The sequence below is a fragment of the Cryptomeria japonica genome, chromosome 4 (assembly GCF_030272615.1).
Source record: "Cryptomeria japonica chromosome 4, Sugi_1.0, whole genome shotgun sequence".
NCBI classification, from domain to species: Eukaryota; Viridiplantae; Streptophyta; class Pinopsida; order Cupressales; family Cupressaceae; genus Cryptomeria; species Cryptomeria japonica.
The window spans coordinates 153,853,430-153,878,056 of record NC_081408.1 but is presented as its reverse complement, the minus strand read 5'-3'; the positions used below and the strand labels follow the sequence as shown (position 1 = coordinate 153,878,056).

Below are 24,627 nucleotides of genomic sequence, written 5' to 3'. Positions count from 1 at the left end.
CAAGAGAAATCGAACCTCTAACATAGATTATACTAGCTTTATCATCTCCAAATCTCACTACACCACCATCATACTTTTTCATTCTCACAAATTTACTTTTATCACCTATAATGTGATGAGAGCATCTACTGTCAATAACCCATTCATCTTTGTCTTCAACTTTAGCATCCAAAGTTTTCTCTTCAACAATGAAGAGCTAGTAGAGTCAATAGTCACTAGATCTTCTTCCTTAATAGCAATGAACATCCATTCATCTCTTGAATTTCCCTTCTCAAACACATCACCATTGACACCTTCATCAACATCATAATAACACTTCTTCTAATATTTAGGCTTGTAAGACTTCAATGGATTCTTAGGATTTCTCTCTCTTTCCGAGAATCTAGAAGAAAAATGTCGAATCCTATTAATTGAAAAGCACTTAGGAGGTAACTTATCTTCATACTTACCAGAAAACTTAGGTGATCTTCTAGCAATCAGGGTTTCAAGCTCTTCAAGCTCTCTCTCTTCTTCTTCAAAATCTTTCATCTCCTTCTCATATCTGGATACTCTTGCAGAACTTTCTCCCATATCATACTTCTACTTAACGAATATAGTAGCTTTGAATGCAGATTCAAATTTAGGAGGGACTTCACCAAATTCACCCAACTCAAAGCTACCAAGCTTTCCAATCAGCATGTCTCTAGTCACATCTGTCATAGTTTGAATCTCTTCAATAGAAGTAGCCTTGTGCTTGTTGGCAGAAGGTGGAGATCTCAACACTAAATAGCTACAATCTCATATTCTTTTAATACTCCACTGACACATCTGATATTCAATACAAGCTCATTCACCCTCTTTAGAAAGGAGGTAATGTATTTATCTTCACCCATCTTCAGCATCTCATACTTACCCTTCAGGATCTACGGCTTAGCAAATTTCACTTAATTGTTACCTTCATATACTATCTCTATCTTCTTGATCTCATAAGTGGTCTACAATTCCATTACATTAGTCATCTCAGAATCTATTAAGGCACTCAGCAATTCTTCCTTTGCTCTAATATTGAGTTCAACCTCCTTAACTTCATCTAGAGTAGTAGGACCATTCAGAGGAACATTATGCACTTTCTTAGTGATCTTCCAATAGTATTCACCAATGCATCTCAAATGACATTCCACCTAGTTATTCCAGAGAGTATAATTCGTTCCTTCAAATCTCAGACTATCATTTTTAAAAGAAAAGTTTGCCATCCCGAATCTCCTCAAGCGACCAAGCTTCTTCTGAAGGATCTAGCTCTGACACTAATTGTTGGCAATAATGCGGAAAACAAAGAGGAGGGGGTGAATCAGTTTTCTCAAAAACTCTACACAACTCAAACTTAAAATAAGATTCGATAATTAACAGTTAAACCACATATTAGCACCACATCAATATCACACATAACACAAATATTTTTGATGTGGAGAACCTAGTTAAGGGAAAAACCATAGTGGGAACCTACCCACAATGAGATAATACCTTGTTAGGAGTAAGTGAAACATTAAAATGGGGAATGGATATGTATTTAGGCTGACTACTCAAATACAATAAGGGATACATCCCTGGGCAAGAGACAATCTTAAAAAAGATTCAGACAATAATTTGGATTACATGAACTGAGAAAATAGCATCTCATAATGCCTGACTATAGTTTTGATTAAGCACATATACTCAAACTTTTCTCTTATACTTCTACACGGTCTTTCACACCTCCTCACTCTTCTCTTCTGGTACTAAGTGATCAATACAATATTTTCACATGCAAATGCCTCTCACAAATGAATATTACATAAATATATACAAATCAGCAACCTATTTTTTAAGGTCGGCTAAACCCTTAATAAAAATTACAAGATAATAACCTCATATGATACAACATATGCAAACCAAAACAATGTTGGCTAAGACATAGTCTAGACCCAAATCAACAATGCAATTATGAAACACCTCCAAGAATTATGCCTTGAACATATACAACACACTACAACTCAATAAATGTTGTATAACATGAAGAACACCTTCGGATCAAGAAAATGATCAACAATGTGCACAATGATCAATGTAGACCAACAACACAGATAAAACATGATCTAGGAATATTCCTAAGTAACATGAGTTGCACCACAACAACCACAACAACTCAGATTACTAGAGTCATCATCATCTCTTTATTGGAGCTCAAGAACACCAACACAATTGACTATCAACCTAAAAGATTCACTTGTGGATTTCCAAATCATGAAGCACTAGAATTGAGGACACAACTGAACATCCCAAATACTCTACCAAATCTGCAAACCAAGATATTGCAATTTCAAAGCAATGCAGAGCACAAACTAGAACATCGAATAATATGAATAACTAAAAAAAAACTCAATACTAGACCTCATAGATTGATCAAATCGTCATGTGGACCATTGAAACTTAAATGCTAAATCAACTAGAGATAACCATCTCTAAACCTATTAAACCATAATAGTTCAATGACAACATACTGATCAAAACAACTCATTTAATTTGACTACAACACTAGAATGTACACAAAAGAATGTGTTGATATCAGTGAAAAAACATTGTTCCAACAAATATCTCAACAAGACACAATATGGTGTTATAAGGGGTCATATGGTGTCCCAAGGGGTCATATGGTATCCTAAGGGATCATATGGTGTCCTATAACCCCTTTTAACATTCTACTACATGACATGACCCTTTGTGACACCATATGACCCCTTAGGACACCATATGGTGTCATTAGGGGTCATATGATGTTCTATGATCTGTTAGGACACCATATGACCCCTTTTAACATCCTAGTACACAACATGACCCCTTATGACATAATATGAGCCCTTAGGATACCAAATGGTGTTGTTAGGGGTCATATGGTGTCCTAAGGTGTCATATAGTGTTCTATGACCCTTAGGACACCATATGACTTCTTTTAACATCCTAGTACATGGCATGACCCCTTGTGACACCATATGACTGCTTAGGACAACATATGGTGTCATTAGAGGTCATATGGTGTCCTAAGGTGTCATATGGGGTCACAAGGGGTCATATGGTATTCTATGACCCCTTAGGACACCATATGACCCCTTTTAACATCCTTGTACACAACATGATCCTTTGTAACACCATATAACCCCTTTTAACATCCTAGTACATGACATGACTCCCTATGCCATGATATGACCCTTTAGGACACCATATGAAGTTGTTAGGGGTCATATGGTGTTCTTTGACACCTTTTAATATCCTAGTAAATGACAAGATCCCTTGTAACACCATATGACACCTTAGGAAACCATATGGAGTCATTAGGGGTCATATGGTGTCCTAGTTGACAACTCTAACCTAGATTATAGAGATGGGTCTATAATCATCTTGTTGTGATAAACTTGATGCACATCATGTTTTTTTATCATATTAGTATTTAGAATGTTAAAATATGAAGACTCCCTTTCACTAAATTAAATATGATGTAGTTTTCTTGATTAAGATGAGGTGGGTTTTTTTCTATGGCCCAAACCCTACTACAAAAAAATGAAGTTACCAAAGGGGTAACTAGCAACTAAAAAAAATTAATTGTGGATCAAAACAACACTAACACCAACATATAGGGCAAAAATTCTATATCAAAAACCAAACAACCAACTACAACTAGGAAAACATATACATAAACAATAGGTCATTCAAAGAATTCAATTAAATCTAATTTGGAAACCAAATTCATCCCCAAAGGAACTACCTAAAACGGGGAGGCCTTTAATAGTTTCTTCTCTTCTTATGTTGAAAAGAATTGTTTTATTTTTTGAGGAGGATGACCTTGAATATGTCCCTAATTCAATGGACCCTATTTTTGATCTGAAGAGGAAAAGGGTGGCCACAGTTTCTCTATCGAGCGCTAAGGGAAAAAAACAAAATCTCTAGGCCCCCTCTGTCAATGTCAACAAGAATTCTTCTAAGTGGTTGAATACCTCTCAGATTGATTTGGACAGGCCTATGGAGGATCAGGGTGTCAATGTTTTTATGCTTACTGATGGTGGCGGGTTTACCCCTAGGAGACGGTTTCCTCAATCGCTGAGAATATGATTATGAATATTAACATGAGGAATTTATAGGATAACCAAAAGGCCCTGTTCACTTGGATTTTTCAGGAGATTAATAATCTCAAGGAGAAGGCCAATCCTCCCAATGGCCCAAACCTGGACAATATTCTTGTGAATATGCATACCCTGGCTAATGGGATTAAAGACCTTAAGTAGGATCACAATGAACACATTACAGCTCTAGAAAATGACATAAACTTTAGCAGAGTTTGAGTGCAGTGGTGGAGGTGAGTATGTCTACCATGGACAATACCAGCGATGGTATCCATAGACTCAATGAATAGGCTGAAGTTCATCATGCTATTTCTTAGGGCAAGTCCCCTATTGATAGGACCAAGATGGTCAAGAAAGCTAAGCTTGTAGATGTTGGTACTTGTAAGAAATAGAGGCCTCCATCGGAGGATGTGGATGTGGTTATAGATGCAAATTAGAAGCCCAGGCTACCTGATCTAGCGACGAGGCTTCATAGCAAGGATAAGGGTATGACTCTTGTTGACAACATCATTAAGAAAGGTAAGAATATCAATGAGGTTGTCATTCAAAATAATTGGTCAAAATGCTATAGTTTTATTGTTTAGAAGTTTGGTTTTGTTTTCGGTTGTTGTTATGTGGCGCTACTATGCCTTGGGATTTTATGGGTTGGTTTATTTTTGTTTTTCAGTTGGGTCTAGGATGGTTGTTGTTTAAGATAGTTCTTGGTTCATTTCTGATGACTTTGGGTTTATGGTCCCTGTAATACTAGTTTTCCCTTGTAATCAAAGTTATCAAGGGAGCCATAACATGAAAAGATAAAATTTTGGGAGAAAGGGAGGAGACTGTGAGTGCAAAGGGCAAAACAAAAACAACATATTTGTTTAATTATTGATGATTTTACAATTCTGCATATTGGCTATTATAAAGCCATGATTTTCCATTAAACTAAGCTACAGGAATATAACTTCCCACAACTAACCTACTAACTAATTTGTTTTGTTTAGCAATTCAAAACCTAAAACTAAATTTAAACATATATGCCTAATGTAATATGCCAACATTCACCCCCTTATTACATTGATCCTAAAACTTGCCCTAGGGACTCCCCCTTAAGGCTTACACAACAAAACTTGCTAATTACATTATATGAATACATATTTTTTAGAAGAAGAAAATCCTAAACTAAATGGGGATTCGTCAAGTTGTTTCTTGGCACTCAAAAAAGTGTATCTTTGAGCTATATTCTTAAGCTCTTAGTCCTGAACAAGCTTGAATCACAAAGCCTTGAATTATTCAACAATGATCCCTAAGAGATACGACAGATCTCTATCATTTTCTAATGACTACGAAAGGGTATAATTCTCAATCATATACTCTAAAGCTTGCTCAACAATAATCCATATTGATCTCCACACCAAATCTCAAACCCGTCTCCAAAATATAACCTTCACAACACCTGTATTCTTCAAATCTGACATCCAAAGGAAAACTAAAAGCAAGAAATACTAAAACCAAAAACGTTTCTCAAGCAAAACATCTTCTCAAAGTGAGAAGCTAACTTGAGATGGTAAAACTCGTACATCCTCCAGTGCCACCAGCCTCCAAGATGACATCATTAAGCTCCCAATTCACAGCTAGATTGAGGCTTTGGTTCAACAAGTAGAATGGTATTGGCAGCTAGATCTTACTTAATATGATTTGGAAATTTTTGTCCCAACTAGGGTAGTTTCACAATGCTTCATTATCTTAGCAATATCACTAACATGATTTGGTCTTACATCTTCATAGTAGTTGTAAGAAAATCCTTCTGAGCCCTTTGTGTAACCAGCGACAACAATCATAAGAAAATTTACACAACATCCCATACACTCCATATTACCTACTCATAACATACCTCCAAGATGACATCATTAAGCTCCCAATTCACAGCTAGATTGAGGCTTTGGTTCAACAAGTAGAATGGTATTGGCAGCTAGATCTGACTTAATATGATTTGGAAATTTTTGTCCCAACTAGGGTAGTTTCACAATGCTTCATTATCTCAGCAATATCACTAACATGATTTGGTCTTACATCTTCATAGTAGTTGTAAGAAAATCCTTCTGAGCCCTTTGTGTAACCAGCGACAACAATCATAAGAAAATTTACACAACATCCCATACACTCCATATTACCTACTCATAACATACCTATTTTGGTACCTCATTTCTCTTTGCACCAAAGTGTTTCAAAAGTGCTACCTCACTATCACATGATCCCCAAATCATACAAGAGCTAGCACTGCAAACTAAAAGATGATATTTACCATTTTTTTCTCTATTAAACATTAAGTAAAATGTGGCAACTTCACAAACACAAATTGGATCCATTCCAAGGATCTCAACTATCTTCATATCTTTCTTTGCATTCAAACTCCTATGCAACCTTTCGAATTAAGTCATGTATATGCCCTTTGCCAAGATCTTCAGATGCCTCCTTTAAAGACACCACGTTATTTCAGGAAATAATAACTTCATTTGAATATTAAAAATTCTTCGCTGAAAGCTAGAAACGCTCAAATAACTCTTACGGAACAAGAAGCATGCAAAATGAACAATGGTCTATTCTTACGATTCAAAGAGTTGAATAATTCCACGAAATGCATCTTCCAGACACTCAGCATAACACCTATCGCTGTTGTCTTTTTATGCCATTACAAGCACATAGGCACGGAAATATTCATACTCAACAAATCATATAGCTCAGCGATCGGTTTTCACTTTATCGAAGGCAGTCTGACCTTTTCTACGATTGCATCCTTCCTTCAAAACACGTGAAATAAAGTGAAGAAAATATTGCTCGTAGGGGCTAAAAACTCTCCTCACGCCTTCTCTTTATACTCAGCATTCAACATATTTAGTTTCCACCACAAGAAACTCAAAAAGATCTTAAGAACTTAAGAAAATGTGCCTTTCACATTACCGCATCACCAATGAATTGCAGTATTAAAATCTAGATGCCACCCTCTGCAACGCCAAATGCAATCTATTAACCAGAATGTTCAGATGCCATGAAGGTCGCTGAAACACATTAAGATGAACTAAGAGAGGTAATTCTGCAACCTTGCTTCTATTATCTACTAAAACCTTGTCCACGAATCAGTTGTGTAACAAAATTTCACAACGTTGGCCTATCATTAAAACTGGAGCGCTATCCACACTCCATATACGTCTTCCAGTATGCCATTCTCCATAGTAAATTCAACAGTCTGAAATACCTTATTCACAGCCACAGGATTATCAATTTCTCTGATACCATATTTGAGCGCAAAGGGCAAAACCAAAACAGCACATTTGATTCATTCGTGATAATTTTACAATGATGCACATTGGCTATTATAAAGCCATGATTTCCCATTAAACTAACTTAGGGAATATAACTTCCGACAACTAACCTACTAACTAATTTATTTTATTTAACAATTTAAACCTAAAACTAAATTTAAACCTATATGCCTAATGTAATACGCCAACAGAGACACCATCAAAATTAACTTAAGAGATTTCACTCACACAAGAACTATGATAAGACGGAGAGACCTCTTGCAACTAATACTGATTATTAGGAAAAATAGAAGGAAGAGGAGGACGGGATAAGCCACAATGCAACAAAATAGGAAACAACATTGAGGGCATCCAAACCAATCGAAGCAGTAGGAGAATAAGGTGTCGAATGAGCCTAATCATCTCAAGCATCATCTAAGTTACTAGGGAATATCGTGAGATGGCTTGAAAAAGAATTCTTCCACCAAGTGGAGGAAGATCTTAAGTGAGACCCACGAGGACAGGCATAGGCCAAATTCTCAGTAGTAATTTTTTTTGTAAAAATAAAGGAACTCCCTCATAATCAATCGATTGAGACTAATGGTACTCAATCATAGAAGAATAATCTCTCCTAGTAAAGCCTTCAAAAGATCCATATCGACAACGATATGGGTAAAGGAAGTATAATGCGAAATTACTAATATTAGGTCCAACTTTAGGAAATGACCGAGAGCATTTTAAATAGCCTCATAAGGTAATTTAAACCAGAACTAATGGGGTAGATAAGGAAGTCTTACCTAGATAGCGTAAATATCAATAGACTCTTTTAATGAGTTTAAAGAGTGAATCCATAGATAAAGAGAGAGCGCATCTGAATCCCATTTCCAATCCAGCGCATCCTTAATAGCTTCATGATCTTCAAGAGTAGAAAAATAAGCAACAAAAACCCATAATAACAAGGGTAAATTTTTATCTTATCCTGAACTATAAGAGTTCACTACACAACGACTGACTTACACAAGACTAGAAGCATCATATCTACCAAGAAGCCATGGAATCCTAAGTTTAAGAATAGTAATTAATTAATAGTTCTTCTTAAGTATGCTTCACTATATTACTCTGAATTATTCTCTTTGAGATTAAATGAGGAGTAAGTAGAATAGCTAAGAATTACGACCAAGTTGATTTTCCACATCTTTTTTGAACTATGTGCGTACGTGTTACCACATGAATAATCCTACACATTCCTTACGATTGATGTAAAATAGACCTCAATTTCTACCTTTAGCACATTCTTTTTCCATATTAAAATAAAATAATTTAAGAAGGGTACATACCTCCTCCATACAAATCTTGCTTCAACCCACTCGATTTCCTCAAATCGAAGCTCAAATTACACTCACTCACAATCATTAATATAGCATAGTAACTATACGCAAAGTCACAAGATTGCTCATATTCAACATATCACTTACGATTCTAAACGTTACCTAGGATAAATAGCAATGTAACCTATAAACGCATCAATCAAAACATGAAAGGACACATGAGTTGTTTATATCCTTCAACTAATGTAACTCAAATTACATCTATCAAAATTAACATCATTATGTTGTAAACATAATAATATGTTAAAAGGGTTCTCAATAAGCAATTACACATCTTAACTATAGTAATTGATTAGATATGCATAAAAAATGAGAATGCTATCATTACATAATTTATAAAAAGACTATAATTCATGAGCTTCATCATAATAAAATGGATGACTAACACTTCTAACTCATCACAGAACACATCAATACATAGAAAGTCACAAGAGATGGATGAAATACATTAAGATATGCTCACTAACCACACCATAGAAGAACTCTAGAAGTGAATATAGGGAGTGGATTAGGTGACCTTATAAGGCTCTTTGAATAAGTAAGCAGAATTTTTAAGCTAAGATAGCAGGATGACATTAAGTTGAAATGTATTTTTTCATAAATGATGAAAAATATATATAAGTTGTGCATGTTAAAGATAGGACTAAAATAGAAGATTTAACACATGGTACTGAATTGAATTGAGATTGAATATAATCTAGTATGTTTTACGTGATAAATAATAATCTAAGAGTTCCTACTTCAGAATTTTGTTGATAAGCATGGATTATTGTCTATAAACTCGTATATTTTTCATATCCTATTTCAATCTTGTTTTATTTCTTAAATGAGAATGATATTTTTTTTAGATAATTTCTATGATGGTGACATTGATAACATTGAAATAATTTAGAAGACATTTTTTTTCTCAATTATAATATAACATTTAAAAGCATAACGAAATGGAAATCCATTTTTCATTTTAAAATGGAAAAGCTCTTAACTAAAGAAGAGATTCATTTTATTTATGTTTGTTTAAGCATATTTAAAATTTAGGTGGAGTAAAATGTGTATAAAAACAATACTAATGACAAATGAAACATATAATCTAAATTATAATTGCCAAAACTAGATTATCAGGCTTTTTTGGATTCACAGTTTGCATGCCCTTATATAATATAATGGTGAATTTGTTCACACATAAAGCTTCTGTTTTTCATTGAAGTAATGATTTGATAAAAACAGAGGAGAAGAGATAGGAGAGAAACCCATAAATGGGCTCTATTGAACTTTTCGGTTTTTAACCAGTTTACTCATAACCATTTGGGTTTTCCCCAATTGATACAATCAATTTGAATTTCACATTACTTTGGTTTTTTTCACCCAAACAAGTGGTTTTGGCATACCACAAACCATCACAAGAGACTCAGCACTAACATGGTTCCAATGACCATCATGATGGGGAAACTTTCATCACTTCAGAATTTTTTTCTAAAATTATTGAGTCCATATAAAAAGCAAACCATCTACTGAGACACATAGTTAACCAGCCACTGTGCTTGCCAGTTCTATAAGAGTGCTTTTTAGATACATACATGGTTCATCAATAATGTATACCACAAACTCTAGAGTGTTGTGTACCACCAATCATGCACCGCCTTGCATCAAAACACTAATTTTGTCACCTCCAACCAAAAACATTTCAAACATGATCAGACTTGCTGGAAACTCCTTATGAAAACAGAACACAAACAGAACAGAGAATTCCACATATAGATACAGGCTTTCCTCATCTCTGGACATAGCAAGCCCTACAGGTATTCATAGAGGGCCACTGGGGATCAAGACAACGACAACATTATAAGTCAACAGTGCAACCATTATCCACGTAGTCCACTCAGAAAGCATGGTAAACCAATATGCAACAAGCATGCCTATCAAAGCCAAGTACCCCTGCGTGAAAATAATGAGGACATTGCCCATAAATACGGAGAGTAACCCCATTACAGAGAAATTAAACTGACTGCCCCAAATGTGATTCAGTCAATGGAAATTGACAACAATGATGAATATGCAGATGACATAGGCAACACTATTCTCACAATTTCTTCTCCAAATCCATCCAAGATGCCCACAGATTAAAACTCAAGAAACTCTACGCAATCAGCATGAAATAAAATGATTAAATCTGCACAGAGATGCATCTGACATGTAACTGATTCGACAACTCCCAGCCATACAAAACACAGAGTCATAACACGACACACTAGCTGCAAACTGGAGCACAAACACAGAGAAACAAACCAGATCATGGGAAAACCATTGATCTATCCTTTTGTATTGACTAACTCTGGTACACTCGACATCCAAGATCTTCACCATCGGCTCTGATACCATGATAAAAACAGAAATACACACAGAAATGCATAGGGGAAGAGACAGGAGAGAAACCCATAAATGGGCTCTACTGAATACAGGCCCTTGCAATTGAACTTATAAGAAGATACATAGAAGACTCTGGATAAGAATTAGTTACAAAATGAATGATGGACTGTTGAAAGAATGCAACACAAGAATCATGTGGACTGAAGCCTCTAGAAGTCACTCGATGCGTAGTCGGCTGGAGACACTGTTTTGTTAGTAGGTGACGGCATGGGCAATAGTATTAGAGGATAATAAATTACTTAGCTCTTGCTTTCGGACTTGCACTAATAATTTTTGAGGTTCTAATAACTCTGATTCATCTTCCACTTAACAAGAAATACAACATTTCTTAGAGAGATTCCAAGTTGGAGATGCTGCTGATTGACTCTATGGCATTTGGAGGAAGCCGAAGGGGATATCCAATGTCACAATGTAGTCGAAACTTTTCAAAAGATTGAATGCTCTCCATGGTGACATCATATTTGAATAAAATCTGAATTAGGAACTGCCATTTATGCCTTTCCTCAGGTTCTACATTTCTGTCAACATAATGCTCAACAATAGTTTTGAATGAGGGGTTCTCATCATTTACAGTGTCATCCTTTATAGACACAAGCTTCTTCCAATCCTGCGAGATACACAAGGCATATAAAGAGTTCAGTAAGAGTTAAGAATCCATTATATCAAACATGAAGAAAAGACAAGAAAGAAAGCTACCTTCATAATACAGTTGACATTGTCTTTCCATTGCCAGCAACAGAAGGTCCATACAAGTAACTGAACCTGCCATCCTGATAAGTTTTTCCCTTGCTTGCTTATAAGAAAAATGTTCCACGCTAGACGGTGGTATAGAAGGAATCTTTTCCATTCCCGAGGAAGCTGTGGGTCATCTGTTGTTTGTGTGCTCAAGAAAGCTATCGCTCGCCGTTCTTCATGGCTATATCTTCGCATGATCAACTGGCGACTATTTACTATTGTGCTTTTCAGTTTCGACCTCCTCATATCCCGATCTGATGAAACGTCAAAACAAGAATGTGAGTCAATTTTGAGTGTTTTTAAATCTAAAAATTCAAAACTAAATGTGTGATTTAAGCCGTCTATTAAAACCTCTCTAATGATTATTTAATCATATCGATATAATTATAATTATTATGTGAAACTCTCGGAGAAATTTCTTGTAACGGTAATACCTGACTTATTCCATCCACAAAGCCTACTCCTCAATGCTCTAAAACAGTTGAGTAATATTGTAATTTGAGAACCTGATAAAGACCCTGGGGCGCTTTGTGGATGGTTTTGTAGAAGGTTTTCATGAGGGTTTTCTACATCACTGGGTTGAGCATCTGCATCTATCAGAAAATGATTTCATTTATTCAAATCAAAGCAAATGAATTGAAATAGCCTTGTCCTTTAAGGGATAGATTATAAATTGACAACCTAGTACAGAATCTGGGCCGGTTTGTGGATAGTTTTGTGGAAGGTTTTCTTGATCACTGAACTGACCATCTGCATCAACCAGAAAATGTAGGTTTTCTGGATCATTCAGTTGAGCACCTGCATCAATGACATTTTGTTTTACTTTTGTAAAGTAACATAATTGAAATGAATCATATTGTTTTTTCAAGGATGGATTGTAATTTTTCGCAACCTGGTGAAGGTCGTGAGCTCCCCTCTGTCACGTCGTTGCCAATTTCCTTGATCTCCACACCCAACTGCTGATTTAGAAACTCTTTTCTTTCATCATTGCCAAGATCTGGCAAGGCCAAGGTTAGCTGAATTATCTTGCGTAAATATTTCTCCGCCAAATTATCCGCATCAACCTCATTTGAATTATTATTGTCTTGATATTGGTTTTGATAATTATTTGCTATTGCTCTAGAGATCATTTTTTTGTCCATTCCAAGAATCACGTTGATGTCGCAAACCGCTAAGACCAAATTAACTGCAGAGAGTACCTGGTAATACGATTTACCAAAAGCTTATAATTATAGTGATGTCCAGCGTTTACCGCCATATTAAAGGGTTCAAGAATAAAGCTGATTCAAATTATAAATACCTTTAAAATGACGGTGTCTTCGCACCTATCTAAATCGTCAACAAAGACAATCATGCGAAGATCATTTTTGGAAGGCGGATGTGACTTCGGAATGGACGTGCCTTCGACAGTGTCACCCCATAGCCAATTGCCAGCAAGGAATTTCCAAAGCAAAGAAGGTTTTTCACAAATTTGTTCTTTTAAGAATTTGATGTCAGATATGACTTGATGCTGATAACCGAGATTTGTGCTATGGTCAGGCAGATGAATATATTTCATAACTTGAACAGTGACAGGTTTAAAAACAGAAAGCAACTGTCTCATTACAGTCCAAAAAATTACTACTAGAGTTATAGCTATCGATCCATATTTTAAGCCTTCGAGATCACTGTGCTTTGATCTTCTTAACAACATCCAGACTGTCCAAGTAGCCGAACCCGAAAGAAAAAGAGCAAGGATGCACGGCAAAAGAAACTGTAGAAGTATTTCGCCTCCTCGTTCATTCTTTGTGTATCGCCAGCGAGACCTAATTCTCTGGGACTCTGTCATTGATTCTTCCATCGCCTTTGTTATTGTAACAGCCAAGCCTGCCCATGCTTCTAACTCATTCCGGTAATGCCATGCGTTATAGCGAACAGTTAGAACATTAGGAATCTTGTGCAGGTTGGCACTTGAATCTAACGTTTTATCCTTCAAACCAAATTGAGACATGTGAAACAATGAGGCCTGAAATTATTAAGTTACTTGTAAGGAAACCCACTAAGCTAGGAAAAACTCACCATCTCACCGCGTTCCATGAGTGCTAATGATTGATAAACTTGGCGGTATTTGTCTTGATAATTGTCAAGAAAATAGACAAGTGGATCACCAACAATCTGTTGGACAGGTGCAGAAGCTTTAGAGGATTCATGATGGTTAATGCTCTATTATTACTCTTTCACCAGTGTTGATTTAATGTATTGCTTCATATCATGTACTCACGTTATCTGTTCTAGCGGCTGCCAATAAAGCTTTCACGCCATCCCTAACTTTATTGTATTTTTTTCGATCTTTCCGAGTTAGCTTGAGCTGTTGTGGAAAATCCTCGATTGGCAGAATATTTGGAAACGCTTGCTGAGCTGCCGCTTGTATCAAAATCATTTCAGTCTGTCATTTGTGTAAATTGTTAATGTTTCATGAATTTCAGCAACATTATATGAAGAGAAAATATGTGAAAGCACTTAGAAAAAAGGTATACAAAAGGTACCTGCAACATTAAACTGGACTTGCCAATTCCCCATTCACCTGAGATGCCCACAGTCACAGGTGGCTTAACATATGGATTTAGAAAAAGTGCAGCCAGGCCCTCTGCAAAAACTCTTCTTCCTGGCACAGTGCAAATCACATTTACGATGAGGTATATAAGTTTTAAGGAAATATCTTTACTCTTATTATTGCGCAGAAGAACCATTTTACTATAGGCCAAAAGTATCTTTCAATTAATAGGGAATTTTAACAACCTAAAAACTGGATTTTGAAGCGGGGGAGGATCTCACTAAAATTAATAGGTAAGTTGACTAAAAGGTTGGCTCTCTACATCTTGAAAGGAGTTCTACCTCGATCACAAGATTGCTTTTCTAACATTTGGAACCGAGCTCCACTTACATCTTGAACTGAGAGATTGAATTTACATTGATGCAATAGTTACATACCGACGCTATCGTGGATAGTTGGTTGGTCGGGGTCCCCTTCTATTACATTCTTTACAGGCACACCTCGAAGCTTAAAAGCTGTCAGAACTGTCACGTTTCAAAAGTAGACCATTAGTGTACGCGCATGTGACAGCTAATGAGGCAGCTTTGAATGAACAACAAACGGTAAGCTTTGTTTTGTTCCATTTTTACAGATAACAGCTAATGAGGGCATATGTGTTTTAATTTTAATTTTTAATATATTTGTTGGTGTTTATATTCTCTATTAACAACATGTAATCATGAAGAAAAATAATTTCACACAATTTTGTTCAATAATAGATTTTCTAATTATTCAAATGAATTATAAAACTTCTTTATCTCAAGATCAAGGATCAACTGATTATAGAGATCATATAAACTCATTGACAAATTGCGTCAATATAGAGGTCTTCAATGATTCAAGGAGCAGCTTAAAATAGAAAAACACACATGCAAACTCATGCACAACTACAATTAACTACAACTACAATTAACTACTTCATGCAAATTCTTTTCTTAGATTTCTTATTTTTAGCTCTGCCAACTCAATTCTTCCTATACAAGTGAGAGAAATTACAATTCCAACAAATCATCTTAGTTTTTTATTGCAATACAATATAATGAAAGTGTTAAAACTATTATATTATTGAAACCCTATGTGGTCAGTAGCTCCTTAATAATAAACTGTCGTCATGTTAGAAAAATGGACAAGGTCTACAATATCTCCCTATTGGGTTCGAAGGTCTACAAGGAGACTTGGCTCTTCGCAATATGTCGATAAAAACAACACCTGATCTAAGGTTCTTCAAACCAACATTGACCTCTTCTTTGAACAAGGCAAGGTTGCAAATGATCCAAACGTACTCGCTTGTCTTTATATTGATGGAATTAAAACATAGGAAAATTCTTCGAAAGAAGCAAATAAGATTGAAATCAAACTGTCCAGCAGGTAAAAAAGAAGCTGGAACCATCACATAACCAATAAAACAAAGAAATCAAAGATCTCATAAAAAATGAGAACCCCATTTCTTTCTTTATTACTTTTAATGCATAAATACCTAAGAATTTATTAAATTTGGTAAAATAGGCATTTTCCAGAACCCTATCACATCAGATATTATCGACTGAAAAAGATTCCAAACAGACAGTGAAACTAGTTTAATGATCATGAAACAATTTTTTTCGCAGGATCCATAAATAAAAAGCCTATAAGCTGATTAATAGTTTCGCAACAGAAATATCTGTCATAAGAAACATATAAACTACGGGAAACAGTAAATCTACAACAAAGAAATGGATTTGCAGATGGAAAAGATAAGGGTTTGAAGAAAGCATACACTTATTGAATCGCTCTCGCTCAACATCCGATAAATCACGGTTGGCGAGGTTGTCTATCTGACTAGTGTTTGCACCTCTATCGATAAATTCCCATGCTAATGCCTCATACCCTAGTTTAATCGCGCTAAATAGCAAGTCCCTTGAGCTTCCAGCGGTGAGTTCTCTTTGCTGCATGAGAAAACTTTGAAGTTCTGGTGAGGATTCTGCACTTTGTTCTGCTGTACCCATGCCTATAGCCGACGCCCAAAGCAGAAGCAACCTCTCTTCGCGAGATGTATAATGATTCAACAGTATCTCAGCCATCTGAATCGCCGCTTGTTTGTCTGTGATCTGCACAGAATAGTGAAGTGCAGTTTTCCCTTCAGAGTTTCGTTCAAAGAGAGGCCTAGATCCCTTATCTAACAGGTACCGTACGGCTTCACAGTGAGCCCCCCTAACTGCTTCGAGGAGAGCCGTTTGGCCGAAGAAATCGGGCTGACGAATACTTTTTCTCGTCCTTTCTTCGTGCTCTGTGAAAATAGTAAAAGTTTATTACAATCCATTATCCTGCAAACATGCAGCTAAGAATAGCTATCTAATACTAATTCAAATGCAACTACATTTAAAAACTAGTTATCTACAAATAAAACAGCCCATGGCAATGAACGCAACATTCATAAGTGAATTGCATGGTCTTATCAACAGTTTGAAGTAAAAAATCGGGGTGAGGAATACCTTTCACAATTTCTTTCACGATCTGTTTCACGATTTCTTTGTCCATCAAGAGTTTTTCCACAATTTCTTTTTCACTCTCGTCCAGAGAAGGTTCCCTCTTCTTCTTGAGCGTGTCAAGAAGAGTGTCCACGAGAGAGTCCACAAGAGATACTCTCTTGTCCACGAGAGTGTCCAGAAGAGCAACCAATACATACACTCTCTCATCCAATAGAGTATTCTTCTCTTCCAGGAGAGTGTCCCTCTGGTCTAAGAGAGAAACCCTTTCCAGCAGAGTCCACATAGTATCTACATCACCGATGGCAGCTGCTTTATGCAATGGCGTCTTACCGTTAGCATCCTCCAAATAGAACAGATTCCTCACAGCAGTCGATTCCAACAATATGTATACTATGTGTGCTTGACCTCTGTTTACAACAAAATGGAGTAGATTTTCTCCATTTCGATCCTTTTCTTTGGCTTTCAACTCGCAGTTGTTCATTAGAAAAGTGCAGAGATTGATATGGCCATGGAGAGCTGCATAGTGGAGAGCAGTCCTCCCGTGCTTATCAGCACCTTTAATAATCTCTTTTCCATATTCAAAATTTCTTGAAATCAATTCTGCAAGGTACTCGGCATGTTTTTCGTTGTTTGGCTGATCAGCTGCATAGTGAAATACCGTTCTACCGTGACTGAAATTTTTCATCATGCTTTCCATGAGGCGATCTAACTCTGCTTGACGTTCACCATTTTCCTCAAATCTATCGACGATATTCTTTAAAACGAAGCACATGACTTCAGTAATTTTATCGTCACAGGAGAGCAAAAGAGCGGCCTCTCTTCCTTCACTGTTCAAGTCCACTCCAGCGTACATCTCCTCACTGAATGAACCATCTGCAGAAATTTGATTTGGCAATTGCCTATGTTAAATTCCAAAAGCTAAAAAGGAATAGCAATGACGTTGTCTAACTGTATAGAGCAATCAACTTACCAGATCGCCTTGATATTGGTGTTTTAACTAGTAACATGTGTTCCAAGTTTGATCTGTACTTGTTCTCAATAGGATATCTGTGGCCAGGCCCGGCCATCCATCCATCCAAGAGGCGTGCATTATCCCAAGAATCAAGGATTTTGTCATTCTTAATCGTTTCCATATTATTTCGCACTTCATCCACAGAAGCCAAGCGCCACATACGCATGGGTAATATCTCCGCAGTTCTTTTCCACTTTCTGAATTCCATTGGAACAGTTCTGCAAAAATATTGAGACGGGATCTGAAACATAAACAGAACTCAATGCAGCGCTGTGTATCTTGCCATTACTTTGAATGAATAAACTTCGTAACAATTACGGCAAAATGAAAAACAATTTCCGTTTGCCGTAATGAATTAGGAAATTCATCGGCCGCACAGTTGGCAATACAGTGGGTTTGCGTACTTGCGTACGTTGGAAACTTTCTCAGTAGAGACGTGATGAGAACGACATGGAACAACACAGATACAAACAAAGAAAATAATGCAACATCAATGCAGCAGTGTCCCACCCAAAAGAGTTATGAAAACCAAACAAAGCTAACAGTCCAGAAGCAACAGCAAGTCTAAAAATAGATCACCGATTTTGAAAGGAATGTGCAAAGATGCACTTTGATTGTATTAAAAACTTCGTAAATAAATTCCATCTGGTAGGTCATATTTTGTCCTTTTTAATACTTAAATTCATCTTGATTTTAATTACTTACTTTAATTATAATAAAAATATAAGATTGCATCGCAGGATTATAATAAAAGATACTATACGCTAGAGAGATGATTGTTTGCCCGTGATGAACTCAAGTTTATGGATTTATCGTTGGAGGCAAGTGCATCACCATAGTTTGTTTGGCACTAGATGTCTTCTCATATGGATGGATGTAGACCATCTTTGACAGCAATAAATTAGTGCGCGTTTTAAATTAATATTTTATACTTTTGGAAAAGAAAAAGAATGATTATTAGGTTTGTTTATGTAGGTTTTTTGTTTTTTCTCATTTAACTTTTTTTTATAATTTTAGTTAAATTTATTGAGGTTAATAGAAAGGTAATAATATGATCCTGATTGGTACATCCTCAAGGACTGGTCTCATTTCTACTCATCCAAACTAGATATTAGGCAACCAAAAAAAGAAGGTATGAATGAAAGGAGTAGTTGACATCTTTCATAAGTATTAGTCTTTTATATTTTGAATATTTTATAATTCTACATTTATTAGTTGTATCTATCACAACCTTATTTTCACATCTATTTTATTTATATTCACTCGCATAGATTGTATTTACATGATATTGAGGCTCTTATAATGCTATATTTTATTTTTTTTATTTAAATTGAGATTTAGATCATGAGCATAGTAGCCGAGCAAGGGTACAAAGCCTACGAGCACACCATCCTAGCAGGGGCCTTCACAAAGTAGTTTTAGCTACTTGATACAAAAGCAGAAGCCTATAGGCTGAAATCTCTTCAGCTAAGAGATCCTAACCTCACCCCTTATGATGTTGGAGCATTATAGCCAACAAGACTTGATCCTTTTTGGGTTCATTTGGAGCCATTCAACTTCACTAACAAACTATTTTTTATTATTTATTTATATTTTTCTTGTGAGAAGTAACTCTATTATGGTATTTTTAGTTTCATATCTTTTCTAGAATAGTTTAATTTGACCTATTCTTTATTGGTTCTTTGATAGCTTTAGTTTATTACTAAATTTAGCATGATATTAAGTTTTATTCTTTTAACATAAATATTTCAATTTCTAGTTTTTAAAATTTGGTGGTCGTAATTTTTATATGTAGATTTATTCAAAATCTAGTATGCTCTTATTTTACATCTTCATATAATTTGGAGACTCAAATAAATTTGAAAAAGAATATTTATTAATTTTAATACTTACCTTTGTATATGCTATATATTTGTATATTTTGGGTGATTTGAGTAGCATTATATTCCTCGTGTACCTCTTTATACTTTAGAGTTTATATCCACTTATTCTGAAAAATTTAATGATTCTTTGTAATAAAATTATGTCTTTATAATTTATCTCACTATGACACATTCCTACTAGATATCTCCTATCCTTTTGTAGAGTACAACATTCATATAGGAATGATATCATTGAGAACATTTCCTCTTGTGGGAAGTTCATCTATAAAATATTACTTCAACATAATTAAGAGTTGCTTACTTAGAATATTTTAATAATTTTATATAGAAATATTATTCATATATATATATATATAGGATCCACTTTATTGGATGGTTTTCTTATAAAATATTTTATATTTTTCATGGAATTCTCTTTTCTAGATCTTGAAGGTCCTTTTCAAGATTTCATCTTCCTCTTTATTGATAATGGTTCCATGACTACATCTTTGTATTGAACTTAGTTGTCCCTATTCTTCATTAGTTTACATGTGGTTTTCATAGACCACTCCTAATTTGGTTATTTCCCTTCTCACCATATGCATGATAGAATCATAATCTAATCTACACTAGCACTGTCACCAAACACAAGTTATAAAGGTTATGTCAATAGTAAAATATACATTAAATAATATATTGGAGGGTAAAAAATCACACAGAGAAATTATAATTACTTCATTAACCAAAGTACAAACAATAATTTAGTAGAATGTCACAATACGAAAAAGAAATAAAATAGCCAACCAATCAATGCTCAATGACTAGATTTATGGGAAAAGTACTACTAACATAAGGCACAACTTTACACTTAGTTCAATTCCCTCCCAGATTGTCTCAGTGAGCTTACCAAAGCTATTGGTAATGCAGAGGAGACTACCAATGCTAATAGAAATACATTTCTTAGCCCGACAAACAAAGAATGGGGCACTAAAAAAAGACTTGATGGATTTGAGAATACACTCAAAACAATAGGCGAGAAAAGTCATAAGATTCTTAAGGCTGCCTCACCTAGTATGAAGGCTCTTATTAGTAAGCTGGAGAATGACCATGGGGATAAGGTTGCGACGGGCGTTATTGATGTAAAGGACGATACCCCGGATGATAAGGAAATAGGGCTTGGGAGAAGAACATGAGAGAGCACTAAAAAGATGCAAAGCCACGGAAAGGAAATTGAGGATATCAAGCAGGCAACTAATAATATGGAATAGGTGGAGCTCGAAGCTGCTGAAATGCTTCAGAACTTAACCTAAATCTGGGCTTTTGTCGGTCCTTTTTGGTTTTTGATTTGTTGCCTCTTGTTTACTAGCATTTTGTTCATCAGCTGTCTTTTCTTGGTGTGTTGTCTTTTGTGTTTTGTTGCACTTTGATGTAAATATTTTGATCTTTTGGCTATAATGGGTTTTAGGGGCCCATCAAAACCCATTTTCCCATATTCAAAAACTTTACACTTAGTAAAATAAAAAAGTCATTTAAATTTCTAAAAAGAAACTAGAATATTAGAAAATCGAGAGTTTAAAAATACCCAATATTATTGAGGTTATGGATCTAGACGCACTTCCATTTGCAAGTAAGAATACTTGTAAAATTAAACAAATATTATATCAATTTTAACACACAATATATATTAAGCAAAATTACTAGTTGAATCTTTCAATTTCATAGTGCCTAGATGACAAGAAGGAGGATGTTTGTAAAGGTTGTACAATTTTGGTATAGGAAGGAGGATGCTTGTAAAGGTTGTACATTTCGAGTTCACACATGCTAATTGCATTTTCTTGAATGTTTCTAAAGCCTTTTCATTGAATGAGGATTGTAACATTAAATAAATTCTTACTATAATTAAATCCCAACCCTTATATTATTTAAAAAACAAACCTAATCATAACTCTTCCACTAGTAAGTTGACTAACTCTATCATTCACTTATTATTGAAACATCAATCACATGATACTATTTAGTGTTACTCAAATTATTACTATATAAGTAATTCTATTACCTCTCATATTGAATAAGATGGTACTCAAGAATATCAATATATTAATAACTAAAGAAATAACAACATTCATTTTGAAATAAATAACCACTTGGTACAATTGATTATCAAATAAATTTCTAGGCAATAACAAGTCATCTGGTATTGCATGTTAATAATTATATACAAATTAAACATTTATATGGAAAATTAATAAAATAAATAAGTTTGATTCACAAAAACAACTAAAATACAGTATAAGATCACATATAGACTCTAAAAATCCCCACCCATGTAATGCATATTCATAACAACAACAACATAATCAATTTACATGAACTACCAAAAAACCAAAATACATACACAACAAAGTAAGAAGATAACCATTGTATCATTTGTGCATAAGTATTGGATCAGTTCTACAAAAATTTTGGTGGTCAAAGTGAATGCTTAAGGGGGAAATAGAGAATATGTATTGGATCTCACCTAGAAATGATCACTTTTTTACTCTTGCACTCATAATGAATCCTCTTGCATTCATCATAGCTTAGAAGCTGAAAAAATAGGTCACATATGAAGAAAACAAAAAATAATCATCAAATCTTACTTAGCTTTCTAGGCTACTATCTTAAAGATTAAGGATGGTTAATTTGGTTTACCTATTGCAGTTCAAGATACAATTGTCATCATTAATGCATTGTTACCTTGAATATTTTAAGGGTCATTTTTTTTGTTCAAAAGATTACGAATGAGGAAACATAATTAATTATATTTATCTTAGATATAATATTTTCATAGTTTATGATGCTATAATATGAGATGTTTTTACGATTTGATGTTGTTTCTTTCATTGATTATCAATAATATTCAACCAGTAAATGTTATGGATAATAAGAACAATTATCGATTGTTGGTAATAATAATTATATATTAATTAATTTAGAAAGATATATTTGTTATTAGGCAAGAGATCTTATACAATGGTTTAAAAGATTTTAATGGTATGTTGTACGTAAAACCAAAATATGACTAAAATATATTTAATAATTAAATTATAAAATAAAAATTTCAAACTAAAATATACTTACTTTCAAAAAATATATCTAACAAGGGGGAGAGCTCATTTTCAATAATTCTTTTCATCTTATATGTAAAAAATGCCTATTTAATTAACAAAGTCTTAAGACCTAAAATAGTGTGAGAGGCAGGAATAGCGGGAACGACTGGAGCGACTGGTTTGAATTCGAATGGAGCAGAAATGGGAATATTGGGTGATTAAGGTTCTAGAGGCTCCCATGCAATTTCCACCACATGAGAAATAGAATCTAAAACTTCTGGTGGAAGTCTCAATGAAATTTGGGATGGGGGCACCTTGTTGGTACCACCAAAAGAAAAAGATGACTTTACTATTTTACCTTGTGGTGGGGAGGGTCCCAGGAAGTCTATGGAGAATCTTAAGAAACTGAGATCTTTGGACTGCAACAAAAAATGGTCTACTTTGTTTGGGGCAAACCTCAAAGGAAAGGCTATTGCATCTGTTCCTCATAAAGTGGACCCAGATTCTGGTTGTTGTTCCATTTCTATTCCAGATTGTATTGTGGAAAGGAATATGGCTAATCTAGCCTCTATCCTGGTTGGCAAGTTTATTGGCTCTCGACCTAATATTGAAGCTGTTAGGGATTGGGTGTCCTGAAAAATGGAAGGGAAAGGGTCAGATTGATGTGGTATCCATGTCTAATGGTTTTTTCTCCTTCACCTTTGCCTGTGAGGATGACCTTTGATCTGTCTTAGCGAGTGGTCCCTGGATGTTAGACAAATAATCATTGGCTCTCAAGAAATGTGAACCGAGCTTTAACTCGAAGGAATGGGAATGTAATGAGGCCCATATCTAGGTGTGGCTACCAAAGTTTTCCTATGGAGTTCTAGGGCAAAGAAATATTTGCTGGCATTACTGCATGCTTTGGTGAGCTCCTTATAGTTGACCCAATGACCTCTACGAAGAGGGATCTGGTGTATCCCAAAATCTATGTGAATGTTAAACAATATGCTAATTTTCTGAATGAGATTGACCTCTTCTCTAAACAGGGTAGATGGGTTAAGAAAGTTGAGTATGAATCTATTCCCTTTGCTTGCTTCCATTGTAAAAAAGCTTGGTCATTGGGCCAGCGAATGCCTGTCTATGCCTATGCCTAAGAGGACCTAGAACAAGAAAAATAAAAAAAAGGGAGTAGATTTGGTGCAGTCACTATCCTTGGATCCTAGTCCATGTATGGATGGAGTGAAAAATATCCCATATGTTTAGGATGGTTGAGACCAAAATATTTTAAACCTAGATCCTTTGAATGAGGCAGGATGCAGGGGAAGTTTGAAGCCTAAGGAGACCTCTAATGGGGATGAGTCTATGATGGAGGTTCATAGGGTAATGAATCCTTCCAACCACCTTGTTGTTTAAGTTGGGAATTTATCGGATTCAAACATTACCGATGATGTGACCTAGGATGATGATAATCCAAATCCGTTTATTGAGGTTAAAGCTAAGCATAGAAAAAGGAACTCCCCAAATGGTCATTTATTAACATCGGTATCTAGTTGTGTTAAGAATAGAAATAAACGAAAGGCGGATTATGGATCTGATTTGAGAGCAGTGGGGAGGCCTCCCAATGCGATTAACAAAGACAAGAATAGTCGAGCTTCCATTGTTGATGGAGTGCAAATAACACTAC

The 24,627-nt window shown here is 35.2% G+C and overlaps 1 protein-coding gene across 3 annotated transcripts; it reads right to left on the bottom strand.

The window, feature by feature from the left end:
• Positions 1-10,043: 10,043 nt before the first annotated feature.
• On the bottom strand, positions 10,044-17,863 carry LOC131041439 (uncharacterized). 3 transcript variants are annotated; one of them, XM_057974552.2, is made up of 6 exons: positions 13,259-14,150; positions 12,851-13,157; positions 12,640-12,756; positions 12,393-12,545; positions 11,920-12,212; positions 10,044-11,830 (listed from the first exon to the last, which is right to left on the bottom strand). In XM_057974552.2, exons 1-6 carry the CDS (start codon positions 13,946-13,948, stop codon positions 11,552-11,554), a joined length of 1,839 nt encoding a protein of 612 aa, XP_057830535.1. In that variant the 5' UTR covers positions 13,949-14,150; the 3' UTR covers positions 10,044-11,551. The 3 variants fall into 3 exon arrangements, with proteins under 3 accessions (XP_057830535.1, XP_059075641.1, XP_057838606.2); XM_057982623.2 differs by lacking the exons at positions 10,044-11,830; positions 11,920-12,212; positions 12,393-12,545; positions 12,640-12,756; positions 12,851-13,157 and adding exons at positions 14,484-14,602; positions 14,929-15,015; positions 16,287-16,796; positions 17,002-17,863 and having other exon boundaries at positions 13,945-14,383; XM_059219658.1 differs by lacking the exons at positions 12,393-12,545; positions 12,640-12,756; positions 12,851-13,157; positions 13,259-14,150 and adding exons at positions 16,287-16,796; positions 17,002-17,863.
• Positions 17,864-24,627: the final 6,764 nt, after the last annotated feature.

Excerpts from the sequence above, each read along its gene's own strand:
- LOC131041439 (XM_059219658.1), bottom strand. The coding sequence starts at position 17,851 with ATGTACGCTGGAGTGGACTTGAACAGTGAAGGAAGAGAGGCCGCTCTT. Across the intron at positions 12,213-16,286 it reads GCGAGAGCGATTCAATAAGT|ATCGGGATATGAGGAGGTCG; the intron begins GTATGCTTTCTT and ends ACGTTTCATCAG. Across the intron at positions 11,831-11,919 it reads ATGTCAACTGTATTATGAAG|GATTGGAAGAAGCTTGTGTC; the intron begins GTAGCTTTCTTT and ends TGTATCTCGCAG.